The sequence below is a fragment of the Podarcis melisellensis genome (assembly GCF_964234715.1).
Source record: "Podarcis melisellensis genome assembly, chromosome: 6".
NCBI lineage: Eukaryota > Metazoa > Chordata > Lepidosauria > Squamata > Lacertidae > Podarcis > Podarcis melisellensis.
In genome coordinates this window covers 64,644,445-64,657,794 of record NC_138538.1, presented here as the reverse complement: position 1 = coordinate 64,657,794, position 13,350 = coordinate 64,644,445, and the positions used below count along the sequence as shown (strand labels likewise).

At 38.1% G+C, this 13,350-nt stretch overlaps 1 protein-coding gene across 1 annotated transcript; it reads right to left on the bottom strand.

The window, feature by feature from the left end:
- Nucleotides 1-655: 655 nt before the first annotated feature.
- On the bottom strand, nt 656-13,350 carry ACADM (acyl-CoA dehydrogenase medium chain). Its single transcript, XM_081914668.1, has 12 exons — nt 13,202-13,350; nt 9,370-9,466; nt 8,272-8,369; nt 8,090-8,159; nt 7,297-7,397; nt 7,133-7,213; nt 5,668-5,798; nt 5,043-5,151; nt 4,738-4,878; nt 4,565-4,660; nt 3,071-3,319; nt 656-1,844 (listed from the first exon to the last, which is right to left on the bottom strand). The coding sequence occupies exons 1-12, from the start codon at nt 13,223-13,225 to the stop codon at nt 1,773-1,775; spliced, it is 1,269 nt and encodes a 422-aa protein (XP_081770794.1). The 5' UTR covers nt 13,226-13,350; the 3' UTR covers nt 656-1,772.

Sequence of the window (13,350 nt, the reverse complement as noted above, 5' to 3'; positions counted from 1 at the left end):
AAGACAGAACTAAAGAAGGGACCATGGCTGTCAGTGAACACTTGCCCTATGCATAAATATGTAGAAAAAGGAAAGAAGCTTTTGAAACAGATAATTCTAATATGCATTATCTTACTTAAGTGTTTTGCTCTCTCAAAATTATCAATGTTGGTTTATTATAAAAGTTAGATGTTTTAAAATGATTTACAAGAGTAGATTGCCTTTGATGAAAAAGTCCAAAATAGCTAGTCGGAATGGCAAGAGTAGTACAGGCAAGGTGTCATATTCAAAGAGTGTTTTAGCTTACTGAAATGGCAGAACTTTCAAGGAGTCTTTTTAAAACAAAGATGCAAATGCAACCTAAGAGATAAATTATAGCATGTGCACTCTGACCATCCACACACAAAAATGCACCAGTCATTTTTAAAAAAAGCATTTCAATGCACACAATTCCCACCACCATATAAAAAATGCATTTAGTTGCAAGAGAAAAGTTATCGGATAGCATTTCACAGCAAACCAGCATCGGAGATCAACTGAACTGCACTACAGTTGAAGCAGAGATTGGACACTAGTATTCTAATGACACCTTAGAACAGATTTAATACTAACACAAATGAGTTGTTTTCCATTTCAATGCCAAAATTCATACCCAGATTATAGAAGAAAAACAGAGTTTCAGGGCAAGTATTTTTTTTAATTAGTTGATACTATAGCTAATTGACATAATGACAGTACTGTAAACATTACTGGAACAAAAAAATACATTGTATGGCTTTTTTCATATTTGAGTGCAATAAAACATTTGTTTAGTAAGGTTGATATAATCAGGCTAAAGGCACCAAAACCATTATGTATACTCTTCAGATAATTGAAAAGTTCAACACAGGCACCATTGGGTTTGTTTTACAACAACATACAAAGTTGTTTGCAAAACTGCTACTCTTCAGTTTCCAAAGTCATAAAATTAAAAATCTTTATTTTTTCATAGAAGTTAATACAATATACAGCAATGTGGCTTTTCCGAGGTCAAGGCAATTTGTTCTGAGGCACACTGTAGCATGGTGTGAGGTACACATTGATTTCAAAAGTAAGGTTCATTGTTTCTTTGTTTCACATTGCTCTTTGTATGTTGTTGAAAAAATCCACACTACAGCTGTTCCACAGATGTTTTGTATAGCTACGCTAAATAGAGAAATGGCAAATTAAAATACAGTCACAGTACAGCTGACTTGATAGTGATTATAATTTCACACCTTACCTTGCGTACAATATGCATTATTTGGTAATAATTGGTATGATAACATGGTGAGTCCAGAATCTTCTTATTGCTCAGAAATAAACATTCTTAAGTGGCCCTACTCCCAAAATACATAATTTGCAAATAGAAAAGAAGAACCCTAAACTGCTGGTATTGGTATGAACTTCTTAATCCAATACAGTGTCACAAGTTCAATTTGAGGCACTTTAAAAATGTTGTGAGAAGATCAGAGGACAGGGATAACCAAGTAACTATGGAGTAAGGTGAAAGTAAAAACAGCCACTAAAAAAACAAACTAAAAAGAACCACATGCACCAACATGTATCTAATAACCCAATTTTTCAAGAAGTCTCTAGCTAACAGTTTCAATAATTAAGGAAACAATTTTTTCCCCATATACTGAAGATCTGAAACAGATATGCTACTACTTTGAGGCCATTTTATTTTTTCAATCTTAAAAGGAGCATACCAGAATAAATACAAATGTTTGCAGCATCAGGTTAATACATGCCCTGTCTCTCTTCAAAAGTTATCAACCCTTAAACCTGCCAATGTGTTCACGAGCTACAATCAGTCTCTGTATCTGAGCTGTGCCTTCATATATCTGAAAAGAAAGCATACAATAAATAAATAAAAGGCAGGTGCTTTTGAGCAATTTCAAAACTACATAAAATATGAAAATACAGGGAACTTCTTATCAGTATGTTACCAGTTCAATGCAAAAGTTGCTACAGATGCTTAATGGGGGGAAAACAATTCTCACCAGGTACTTCAAGGCTGCACTTAAATGGCTATGGTCCAATAGGCTACTTTAGTTAAGCCTAAGAACTTGAGCGTACCTAGTGGCATTTTTCAACTTTCTTCTCTGAACAGCAGACACCCATGGCACATTACAAATCATTTGTGAAAATTTCCTCCATTTCAAAATGTGTTTTCCATATGGACACTTCTGTTATAGAAACAAGTTCAAATCCCTGAAGTACAATGATCTACTGCTGGTGGGTCAGGATCCAGTACTGAGTTCCAGCCTAATCATACGTGGGTCACAACAGCAGCACTACCACCATACAAATATATGGTAAATATGAAGAAATGGGTTTCAAGGTGGGTCCTGGGTCTGAAAAGGTAAAAGACTACTGCTCTAGTTTGTACAGTTATGCCATTCAGACCTCAGGCAGAATTTTTATACTATTTAAAAAAGGAATGGCTATAACCTCAGCTATGGAAACCTACCTCCTTTTCAAAAATATTACTTGATTTCAAACCATATAGGTGCTAATCCTACTCTGAGTAGGCCAACATAAAATTAATAAACATTGCTAGGTTACTTAATTTCAATGGGTTCTGCTCCGAGTATGACTTAGTTGTTTATAACATAGTATTTTGTTAATAATTACCACATTTTAATTATATATATGCATGTTTGTATGTGTGTTTTTATCTGAGGTCAAGCCGTTATATGTAACATACTTACTTCCCAGATAACTACATTTACTATATTTTGTATAGGATTGCATCCTAAACGGGTCTTTTCTCCCCGGATTTAATGCTCAGTAGATTTTAATTTTTAACCTGCAGGCATTTCATACAAATACTGCTTTAAAAACCCCTGCAGGTGCTGAGTGCCACCTTAAAAGAAACTGCCTCCCCTATGAAAGAGAATACCTCTTAAGATGAACGCTGCAACAACACAGATGTGTCATTTAAAAGGGAAACATACTTTTGTCTTTATATTATATACACAAATTTATTAATAGACTCCTGCTATCAATTCACTAAAAATGTTAACTGGGCAACAGTTCTAGTATTTGCATTAAATGGGTTACCTACCTGGTATATTTTGGCATCTCTCATTAGCTTTTCTACTGGGTATTCACTATTGAATCCATTTCCTCCAAAAATCTGGACGGCATCAGTAGCTACTTGATTTGCAATGTCTCCAGCATATCCCTTTGCAATAGATGCATAGTAGGTGTTTCTACGGCCAGCATCCACCTCCCATGCTGCCCTTTGGTAAGCCAAGCGAGCAAGCTCCACTTTCATTGCCATTTCAGCCAACATGAAGGACACTGCCTGGTGCTAAGATGGTTGAGGAATATAGGCAAATATTGACCAGTTAGAATTGAGAAGTTTACTTTTTGTACAATACATATCAAGGAACATGTAGCAGGCTTCTGCTTAGTGCTAAAATTGTATTTTCCCCTCCCGCATTTCTCCTGCTGCTGTGTTGCTGGGAGCCAACAAGTGTTATATCCAAACGCAAGTTCACAATTTATTTTCCTCAAAGAAGCCACGAGCAATAAGAACTAAACTTGGTTACAAGTCATGATTTGTTTGGAGAGACACATTACCATGAGCCTTGCCTTAGCTCTCAGAAGGAGGTTCTGGCTGCAATTTTACCAGGGTGTATGCTGTGTGTTCCCCATTAATTCATGGTTAGGTTTCACTATGGTTTAAAGTGACATGTGAATCAGACCAAAAAAAGGAAAACTTTATCAATACAATATATAGAATTAAATATTTTGCTAAGCTACTTTGTTCATATTTGTTAAAAATTAGAATGAAATTTCATCTAATTAGAAAAGTTACCAATGCACAGCCAAGCCTCAGGAATTACCCAAAGTCAGAATTATTGGTTCTGGTTCTTCATCTGGTTTTAGGATTTCCCTAGGACTCCTATCACTCCTCAGCTATATTTATTTTGTGATAGTAGCACTAGTTATCAGAAGGCAGTGCTGGTTTAATCTGAAGTGCTTATATATTTAAATAATTATCTATTAATGAATGTGTGCAGATTACTAAATGATTTCATGTCGCCTTGTCTCAGTAACAAACAAGAAAACCCTAAAATGACTTAGAGTCAAACATGTATTTATTTATTAAATTTATATTTTGCCTTTCCTCCCAAATAAGCCATTTGTGGGGTGGGGGGGTTATGTATGGAGACTCACAGTTAATACACAATGAGAAGTATACAAATGTGATTAGTTTGGTTCTTTGCAGTGACTAGCCACACTATCCCTCATTGACAAAATCAGCATTAGCTTTGCTATACGACAGTCCACATTTTTTAACTGTCAGCTGCAGCAATCTTGAATCCTCTTACACCACAAGAGACCCATTTACAAAGCAACACTACCCTTAAATTTAAATGGCTTCTAGTAAGAGACTGGTGGATCATATTTTGGTTTTACCAGCATTTTGACTTCCAACTTGCTAAGCTATTCTTTTAGCACCCTACAATATAAGTTTTGTGAAAAAGATTTCCCTTAATACACATTAACTGGAAATGGCATCATATAAATGATAAAGAGATTCACATACCTCTGCAATGACCTTTCCAAAGGTTTTTCTTTCCATAGCATACTTTGTAGCTTCATCCAAAGCTCTTTGTGCTAGCCCTACAGCACCAGCAGCTACCTGTAATTTTAATGATGGATATCATAAAAACAGAACTCTAAAATGATATTTTTCTAGAACTTATTTCAGATGCTTACCGGAGGCCTTGTTTTATCAAATGCTCCCATGGCAATTTTAAAGCCAGCACCTTCACCAATTAATACATTCTCTTTGGGCACTCTCACATCCTCAAAAACAATCCCTCTTGTATCTGAGCAGCGTTGACCCATATTAAGTTCCTGAAAAGAAAGTTTATGAAATATTTAATTATGCCTTAACATAATTATTTGATGAAGTAAAAAACTAATGTAGATTGGTAATTTATAGCCAAGAGTATAAGAATTATGCTTGTGATTTTACACATCCACACACAGAATCTAGATGGTGTGTGTGTGTACTCTACCTTTCTTCCAATTTGTATTCCAGGGCTATCCGCTTCCACAATAAATCCAGTAAAAGCTTTGCCTGCAGGAGCTTTGGGATCAGGATTGGAGCGAGCCAATAAAAAATACCTAATAAACACACACAAAAACAAGAGCCAAGTTTGACTTTAACAGATGCTTCTGGTAGCTTTATACCAGAAATAAAACAATGATCAGGCGGTTTCAAAAAAGGAGGATAACCCAGTGTGTTTTGAAGACTTCTATTGTTCAGTATTATATATAAAACAAAAAGGAAATACAAGACAGTATACAAGGAAAAGACTCATAAAGCACATGTGGCACAGGATGGTATTTAGTAAAAGGATGGTTTCAGCCCTCCCAACATGTACTGTCACTGCTTCTTCCAAATTGTCTCACTTTATTCCTTCCTTCCAAACCAAATCCTGGATGGTGGTCAAGAATGTGGACACACAATACCATACTGGCTCTTGCCTCATTTGTGATAGGGTAAGAGATAATACCTAATCTCCCCAACTGGTTTCTAATAAACATTCTATATCTTAGTCACACTGAGCATGACACAAAAACAGATCAAATGTGGGAAAGAACTACATAGAAAGTAAAGCTAGTTACGAATTGCTATACCAGTTAGCCTTGCCACCATTGGTGATCCACATTTTTTGTCCATTGATTATATATTCATCTCCTTTCTTTTCGGCTCTTGTTTTTAAACCCGCTACATCAGAGCCTGCTCCAGGTTCTGTTACACAGTAGGCCTGAAGAGAAAAAAGAAAAAGGAATAAACAGGAGGCACACCTGTTTAGGCAAGCAATCCCCTGAACTGCACTTCTGATTTTGTTGGATTAACTGTCTGTTTTTAGATGTTTTAACTGCGGTGTTTAACTGCTTGTTTTATTGCATATTTTCATCAAGACTTATTCTAGTGCCCAATGGAATTGCTATTGTGTATTTCAATCATGCATTGATGTTATTGTTGTAAACTGTGTGGAAGCAATATTTTGCATATAAGCTGTATATAAATTAATAATACCGTATTTTTCCATCTATAAGATGAGGTTTTTAACCCAATTTTTAAGATGAGGTTTTTTACCCGATTTTTTAGGTTGAAAAACAAGGTTCGTCTTATCCATGGAATACAGCAATTAATTAAATATATAAATAATCATGGTACTTGCTTTAGCAGTCGCAGCTCCCGGCAGAGGCGAGCTGTGTGGCCTCTGTGGTCTGCTTGTCTCCTCCCACTCTGTCCGCCCTACAGATGGGAGGGAGGCTGTAGGCAGCCCGTTTTTGTGCAGCGTCTTCGCACGGCTCCAAGCAGACTAACAAGACCACATGAGAAAGGCATGGAGGGGAGAGATATCTTTGATCGCTGCAGCCAACTGGAGTAGCAGTGCCTTTCCTGTGGGGCATTCTTAGTCTGCTTGTCTACTCCCACTCTGCCCGTCCTACAGCTTCATTTATGCACTGATGTTCGCTGATGTGAAAGGCGCAAAGGGAGGGATATTACTTCAATCACCACACTCCTCCTGTGTAATGTTGCGCCGCCTGTGCACAAAAACAGACTGCCTACAGCCTTGCAGAGGCAAGCAGAATACAGAGGCCCCATGGGAAAGGTGAAAAGTGCTAAAAGCAATTGAAAGAAAAAGCTTCACCACTCTTCCCCTCCCCCCGCAAAAAAAAGCTCAACCCTGCCCTCCCCCAAAGCTCAGCAATTGCCCGCGAGGGAACAGCTGATAGGCACACGGCTGTTAGGCTCTGGGCAATCCTCTCCAAAAAAATGTCAACAACTTAGGCCAATTTCCTCCCCATTTCCTTAATTTGGAGTCTCCCAAAATAGGGGGCGTCCTATACATGGGGGCATCCAATATACAGAAAAATATGGTAAGTGTATACAGGTTTTTCACCAGAGAAAGCAAAGTAAATACTGTATTGTTTTAATTAGTGTTTTTATGGAGCAGTCAAGTAATTTCGTTGTCCCCGAGAGGGGGCAATGACAATAAAGATATTATTATTATTATTATTATTATTATTATTATTATTATTATTATTATTAAAATTCTACAGACTTGGGGGGAGAGGGGGAACTTACACACATCATAGGTTCCTCTGTCATTCTTCCCAGATATTTCTTCTGCTGCTGCTCATTTCCTGCAATGATGACTGGCATTTGCTGCAAGAAAAAAAAGGAAACATTCAGTACAAAGAAAGTCATTATCTAGACTTTATCTACAAAGAAAGAAGGAAAATACTTACACCCAGGGAATTTGCTTCAATAGCTGTTTGAACCCCTGTACACCCATAAGCTAATTCTTCAGTAATAAGGCAGGCATCAAAACAGCCAAGGCCAAGGCCACCTATAGCAAAACATTATGAAATAAAAAACAGTCCCATACAAATCCATTTTAAGCGCACTTTACTTCCTATACACTCTAACCTTTGATAGGGTGAATTTTGACATCAGTGTAACAGGATTTTTCAATTCCATTTGTACATATCCCTTCAACAACAAAATACACACACCAAACCCCCACAATATTGGTAGCATATCCCTATTCAGAATAACCCGAGTAGTTAACTATATCATAACTTGCATGTAGGAATGGGTCAATACCAATTCAGGATACAAATTCTTCCAAGTAATATTGAAAGACAATAATAAAAATCAAAACATCATCAAAGCACAATAAACCTTCGGGATCCTTTCTACAGAGCTATTGGTGGTAAATGGCCTTATGGTTGAAGAGGATGGTCCAAGATGTAATACAACACCTTTCAATGGTGTCTGCTTGCATATCCACTTACCAATCATCAAACATACTGCAAAGAAGTTAACTAATATCCATATACATATACCCTGTATGTTTGGCAACACTGCTATTTCTAATAAGGTCTCAAGAGATGAAAACTTATCTTACACCACACATACTGGCTATTGCTATTCCTTCACATTCATAAAACATCCTATCGTAAAATCTGTCGTATCTTTGCCTCCTAAAAGTGTTCCTTAGTTGATGCTATTTTATTGCTTAAAAGGTAGTTTACTCACCACAGCTCTCTGGTATATGTGAATTTATCAAGCCGAGCTCCCATGCCCTTTTTATGAGGGTAACAGGGTACTAGAAAGAAAAGAAATAAAACATTTCATTTCATGTACAGTGTCTCTTTTTAGAAACATTTACTCAATGAAATGTTAAAGCAAGCTGTTTCCCCCTTATATAGCAAGCCTACCTCTCCAGTTCTGTCATACTCGGCAGCAACGGGCAAGATTTCCTCTCTAGCAAATTTACGAGCTGTAGCTTGAAATTCTTTCTGTTCATCAGTAAGTTCTAGAAAACAAGGCATTCACGTGTTAGACAATCAAATATATCCAAATATTTGAAATACCCATAATAATTCAACATAGTAGCAGAACTGCAATACTTTGCACCTGAGATTGCTAGAGTGCATTATTTTGGCACCTAAACTCATCCCTAATTCTACTCGCCAGGATGTGACAGGACATTAAGCAGCACAGCAATATAGCGAAAACCATGACAGCAGGATATTCTAAGAGGTATAAGGGCATGAAGCAACATCAGCTGAAATAAATTATATTTTTGGAACAGTGTGAGGAAAATCAGGAGCCTCTGTTCAAGAAATGGACTGTTCGTTTGCCTCTTACAGAAGCATCTACTGCAAGCGAGATGACTGCACATCAGTTTTTCCACCTGGGGACATAAGACAAGCCCTGCTGGATCAGCTCAGACCTCCAAGTACCTCTATCCCTGGCCATCAGGGTCCTCCCCAGGCCACACCATCTCTCTCCAGGCTCCTTATTGGTCCTGCTCTGCACCCTCCTTGAAAGCCTGGATGGAGAGATGACTGTGTGTGGCTGCAGTGTAGTCTACTGCACATAAGCAGCCACCACATCTGTTGATCAGCCTATTGTATTGCCTCTAGCTACGACATCCATTGGTATGTGGGCCCCTGTCTGACCTCACTGAAAAAATTGCAAACCCCTGTATCATGTATTTTCCCTTATGAACCAAAAAGCAGCTCAGAAAGCAATTTAAATTGGGAAAGTGGCATAAGGAAAAGATGTAACGCACACTGCACTTCTCCAATTACAACTCGTAGTTCACTAATTGTATTTAGTAAAACTGCACAGCTGCTTTTAGTAAAATAAAAAGTAAGTGCATCAGGCATTGAGTCATCAGTCTCCTGCCATCACACATCAAATGGTTCAAATTCTGATAATTTTCTTTAGGTTAGTGAAATACTTGAGGCATGGGACATAATGTAAGAGGGTAATAGGGGATATTTTTACAGTGCTTTGTCAATACTTACCAAAGCTAAATCCAGCTGCCGATTTACTTTTGGGTGCTGTTGCAGCAGCTTGACTTGATTGTGATCTCCAACCGCATGTAGCAATGCTTCGTAACACCTGAAATTTTGATTTGGGGGGGGGGGAATGAATAGCTTCGATAAAAGCCTCCAATAAATTTCTCAATCCTATTGCAAGTGCCAACTAAAAAATAGTCTGCAGCAGAGACCAATGCATTTACCACAGAACTGATCGTATTTTTCACTAGAAGTAGTTGGGGAATTCTGTGTTTTTCAATGTGGCCTTTGCAAATAAATATGCCCCTGTACCTTTCTATGGACTTTGTTGTCCTCCTATGAACTTTCCATTGCTGGAGCAAACTGAAGATTTTGCAAATTATTATTATATAGTTCTGTTGAAGATACATACTTATAGGACATATATTATATCTTATTGATGAAAGATCTAGTAGTATCCTTAGCATTTATTATTAATGAAAGTGACTAAAATACATAGCAAATTTCAGGGACAGGTCTCTGCCTTACAATCTAAAGGCATGAAACAATAGGAGAGGGGACTTAGAAGGGGGAAATGGAGAAACTTTCTCTGGAAGAATAAAAGAAAGAAAAAATGTTCAAAGTAAATATATATAATGCTTAACTGACAATTAAAGAAACAAAGCAAAACTGAAGGGAAAAAAGACAATTTTGTGCTTTCTTAAAGTGGGACAAAGTGATAGTGAACTGAATATCAAGAGGGAGAGAGTTCCACATATAAGGAGCCCAGAAAAAGCATGAAGTTGAGAAACAGCACAAGAGAGTGGAAGTTAAATAAGATGAGTGTTTGATACCGCCAAGTAAGTTTAAACTGAAGCACAAGACTACTGAACCATTGCAGTCATCAGCCCAAAACAGGAATTAGAGTCTGAATAAGGAATTTAATCTAAATAGACTAAAATGGAAGAGATTGAGAATTATTAACAAGAGAACCAGCAAACCTTAGATAAGATAGGAAAGAAAAAAAGAAAGAAAAGAAAGAGAAGGGTCAAACATAATGACTAAACTCCTAATTTGCAGGGGGAAATTGCAGTGTAGAAACACTGACTTTTGCTGGGCTACAATGCGGCTCTGTGGACAAGTCACATCTGTGGTTCAACTCACTTTTGCCTCTGGCCCCACTCACCACTGGTGCAGAGAACAGTGAGATAAGATGGGACAATGTTCTGACACAACATAGGGCAGCTTCCTACGCTCCTAATTGGGGAACAAGAACTAAAATAAGTAGCTTTGACTAAGCAGAATATGAAAGTGACGAAAGATGGTCCAGTGGTTGATAAAATAGCAAGAGAACAAAGTCCATCTAATTATACAACTACACACCAGTCATTCAAAAGAAAAAGAAGTGAATGAGATAAAGATTGCATGAGACATACACAAGATGTTCTATCAAGTGTACAATATTAACCAAAAGGCCACAAAGCTTTGGATATGAATAACTTATTGGCCATTTCAACTTCACTACAATTTCAAAGAATAATTTACACTAAAATACTTTGTAACCTGTGGCTCCCTGGCTTCAAGGGTGATGCTTTAGCAAACAATTGTAGAATAAAGTCTCTAATGCTATTTGATTTAAGTAAAGCATCTTTATCCTACTTTCAGCCAACACAGAGAGAGAAAGAGAGGGAGGGAGGCTCCCAGAGTACCTTACAAATGCCAGTGTTAGAAAGGCCCTCCCCCAAGGATTACAACCAAAAATATGAGACATAAAAGGCAAAGAGATTGGGAGGATGAAAAAAGCAAACACAGAAACTATTTTTTAGTTACCGAGTTTTTGTAATGGCCAGGTGGAATAGAAAGTTTTTTAGCACTCTGCTCCATACCTTGCTTTTCAGGGGTTGGAACATATCAGTTATCTTATGTGTCATACTCTTGGGGGGGGGGGGAGAGAAGCAGACTACTCACTGGCACTGCCAACACCAAATTCCATTAAAGTTACAAGGTACAGTGGTTTAAAGGCTAACCTTTTCGTTGTGGCAATTTCCAATTATATGTTGTCCCTATGGAAAACACTTCTGCTTTTCACTCTCATAGCAATATTTTTTTTTCAAAAAGAACTCTCTGTACACAAATGAAACATTTGCCCTGTTTATCCTCCAGTTTGCTGGGTACGTCCTAGCAGAAATACATGCTCATAACAATCACTTGTTATGATTTATGTGTGACACCTACGGAGTAGAATATTACAAAGTTCCCACATCATAAACCAACCTGTATGAGACTGGAAAAGTGGCACATTAATTGCACACAACATTACCACATCACCATATGCAATACTCAGCTCAGTGGTTTGGCATCCTTCAGTTTTATCAATAACTGTCGACCAACAAATTTAACCAACAGAAATCTTGTGTAGGGCCATTTCTGTCATAGAAGAAAAATCCTCAGAGAAGTATTAATAGCCCTGCAAATCCTTTCTAGGCGAACTATTGTATACATCAATCTGAACCCGCACATTTTCAGAGTGCAAAAATGCATTTATTTACATACTGAGTATGTCATATAGATTGACTCATCAGTGATAAGTGGGTAATTATCAAAGTTTACTAGCTTTGCTCACATTTTGCTTAAATCAAGAGCAAACAGCTACTAGATCAAAGTATTCTGTACAGATTTGAAACAAAACTGCAAATATAAAAGTATTCTTATTAGCTTTATAAATCAAGTGTATAAACAAAACTCATAAAAGGACTGTTCTGTCCAACATTCTCAAAGAGCTAGTGTGGCATAGTAGAGACTACCCTATTCATCAGACTATCTGTATTCTAAATTTCACCTCTGCCATGGACATACTAGATGGCCTTAAGCACCATTTCGTAGCCTTAGGTCTTTGTCTATAGTATGTAGATAATACAGAAGGACTTTAAAAGGGCAAAGGGACACCCAAACTACCAAGATTCAAAAGCAGTCCTTTCCCGGTCACAGCACAATGCTTTAAAAAAGTTGTTTTTCTTTCTAGCATATGAATTCTTAAGACTATGTCTTATCATTTATATACTTAGGGGCAAAAACCAATACAAACTGGGATTTTGTAACAAACCGTAAACAAGAATAAAAGTTGGAAGATATACCAGCTACACTGGCACAAGAATGTTTTATATGAAATATATAGCCGGTAGTATAATTAGTTAAACCTATTCACAGAAGATAACTCTATCAAAATCCCCTAAACCTAACACACATATGACCTCGGTTTCTATAGATCTCTTCTGTTTCCCTACATTTGCCATAAATTTTAAAAAAAACCCTAGGATCAAGGTAAGGCAGTTTCCTTCCGGAAACCAACCCCTCCTTATGAATGCCAAACAAATAAATAGATATGCTGTTGCATAATACCAAAAACTGCGGTATTGTTGTTTATTACGGGACTGAATGTGCTTCGCTTTATATAAGCTGGAAGTATGATTCTTTGCGGGTGGAGATACCTTTTCCTTTCCTCCGTGAGAACTTGGCATCCTTCCCCTCTTCTAAAAAAATATGTTCTAGTTCTGATCCCTGCATGGCAGGGGGAAGGGGGTTTGGACTAGATGCCCCTCGGGAGCCCCTTCCAACTGTATAATGTTGTAATTATAGAAGTCTTAAGACTACTAAATACGCAGTAAACATCGCCCGCTTATCAGCACTTTACTGGGGCAGTGGGTAAGCTCCCTTGGACTAAACGGGGTTATCTCCCGAGTAGGAACCCACCCCGCCCCACCTTGCAAGGCCTCCTTCCCTCAACAATCCGAGGCCGCCCCCCAAGCTTGCCGCTTTCGGTTTCTGCGCCCGGCTTCTCCCCTCGCCACCTACTACGTACCCGAGAGACCTTCAGCGCGGCCATGACGTGCCCTTCCTCTTCCACAGGCGGCGGCAGCAACCTCCCACCCAGTAGGCACCAAGCCAAGGCCCGCCCCCTGCGCTCGGGGATTGCTTCAGGAGGCTAGGCCCAAGAGAGAGGCGACGAGG

Coding starts and splice junctions, on each gene's coding strand:
- ACADM (XM_081914668.1), bottom strand. CDS start 13,225: ATGGCCGCGCTGAAGGTCTCTCGG. Junction 5,152..5,667: donor AATGGTGGCAAGGCTAACTG/GTATAGCAATTC, acceptor TGTGTTTATTAG/GTATTTTTTATTGGCTCGCT. Junction 1,845..3,070: donor GAGATGCCAAAATATACCAG/GTAGGTAACCCA, acceptor CTTTCTTTTCAG/ATATATGAAGGCACAGCTCA.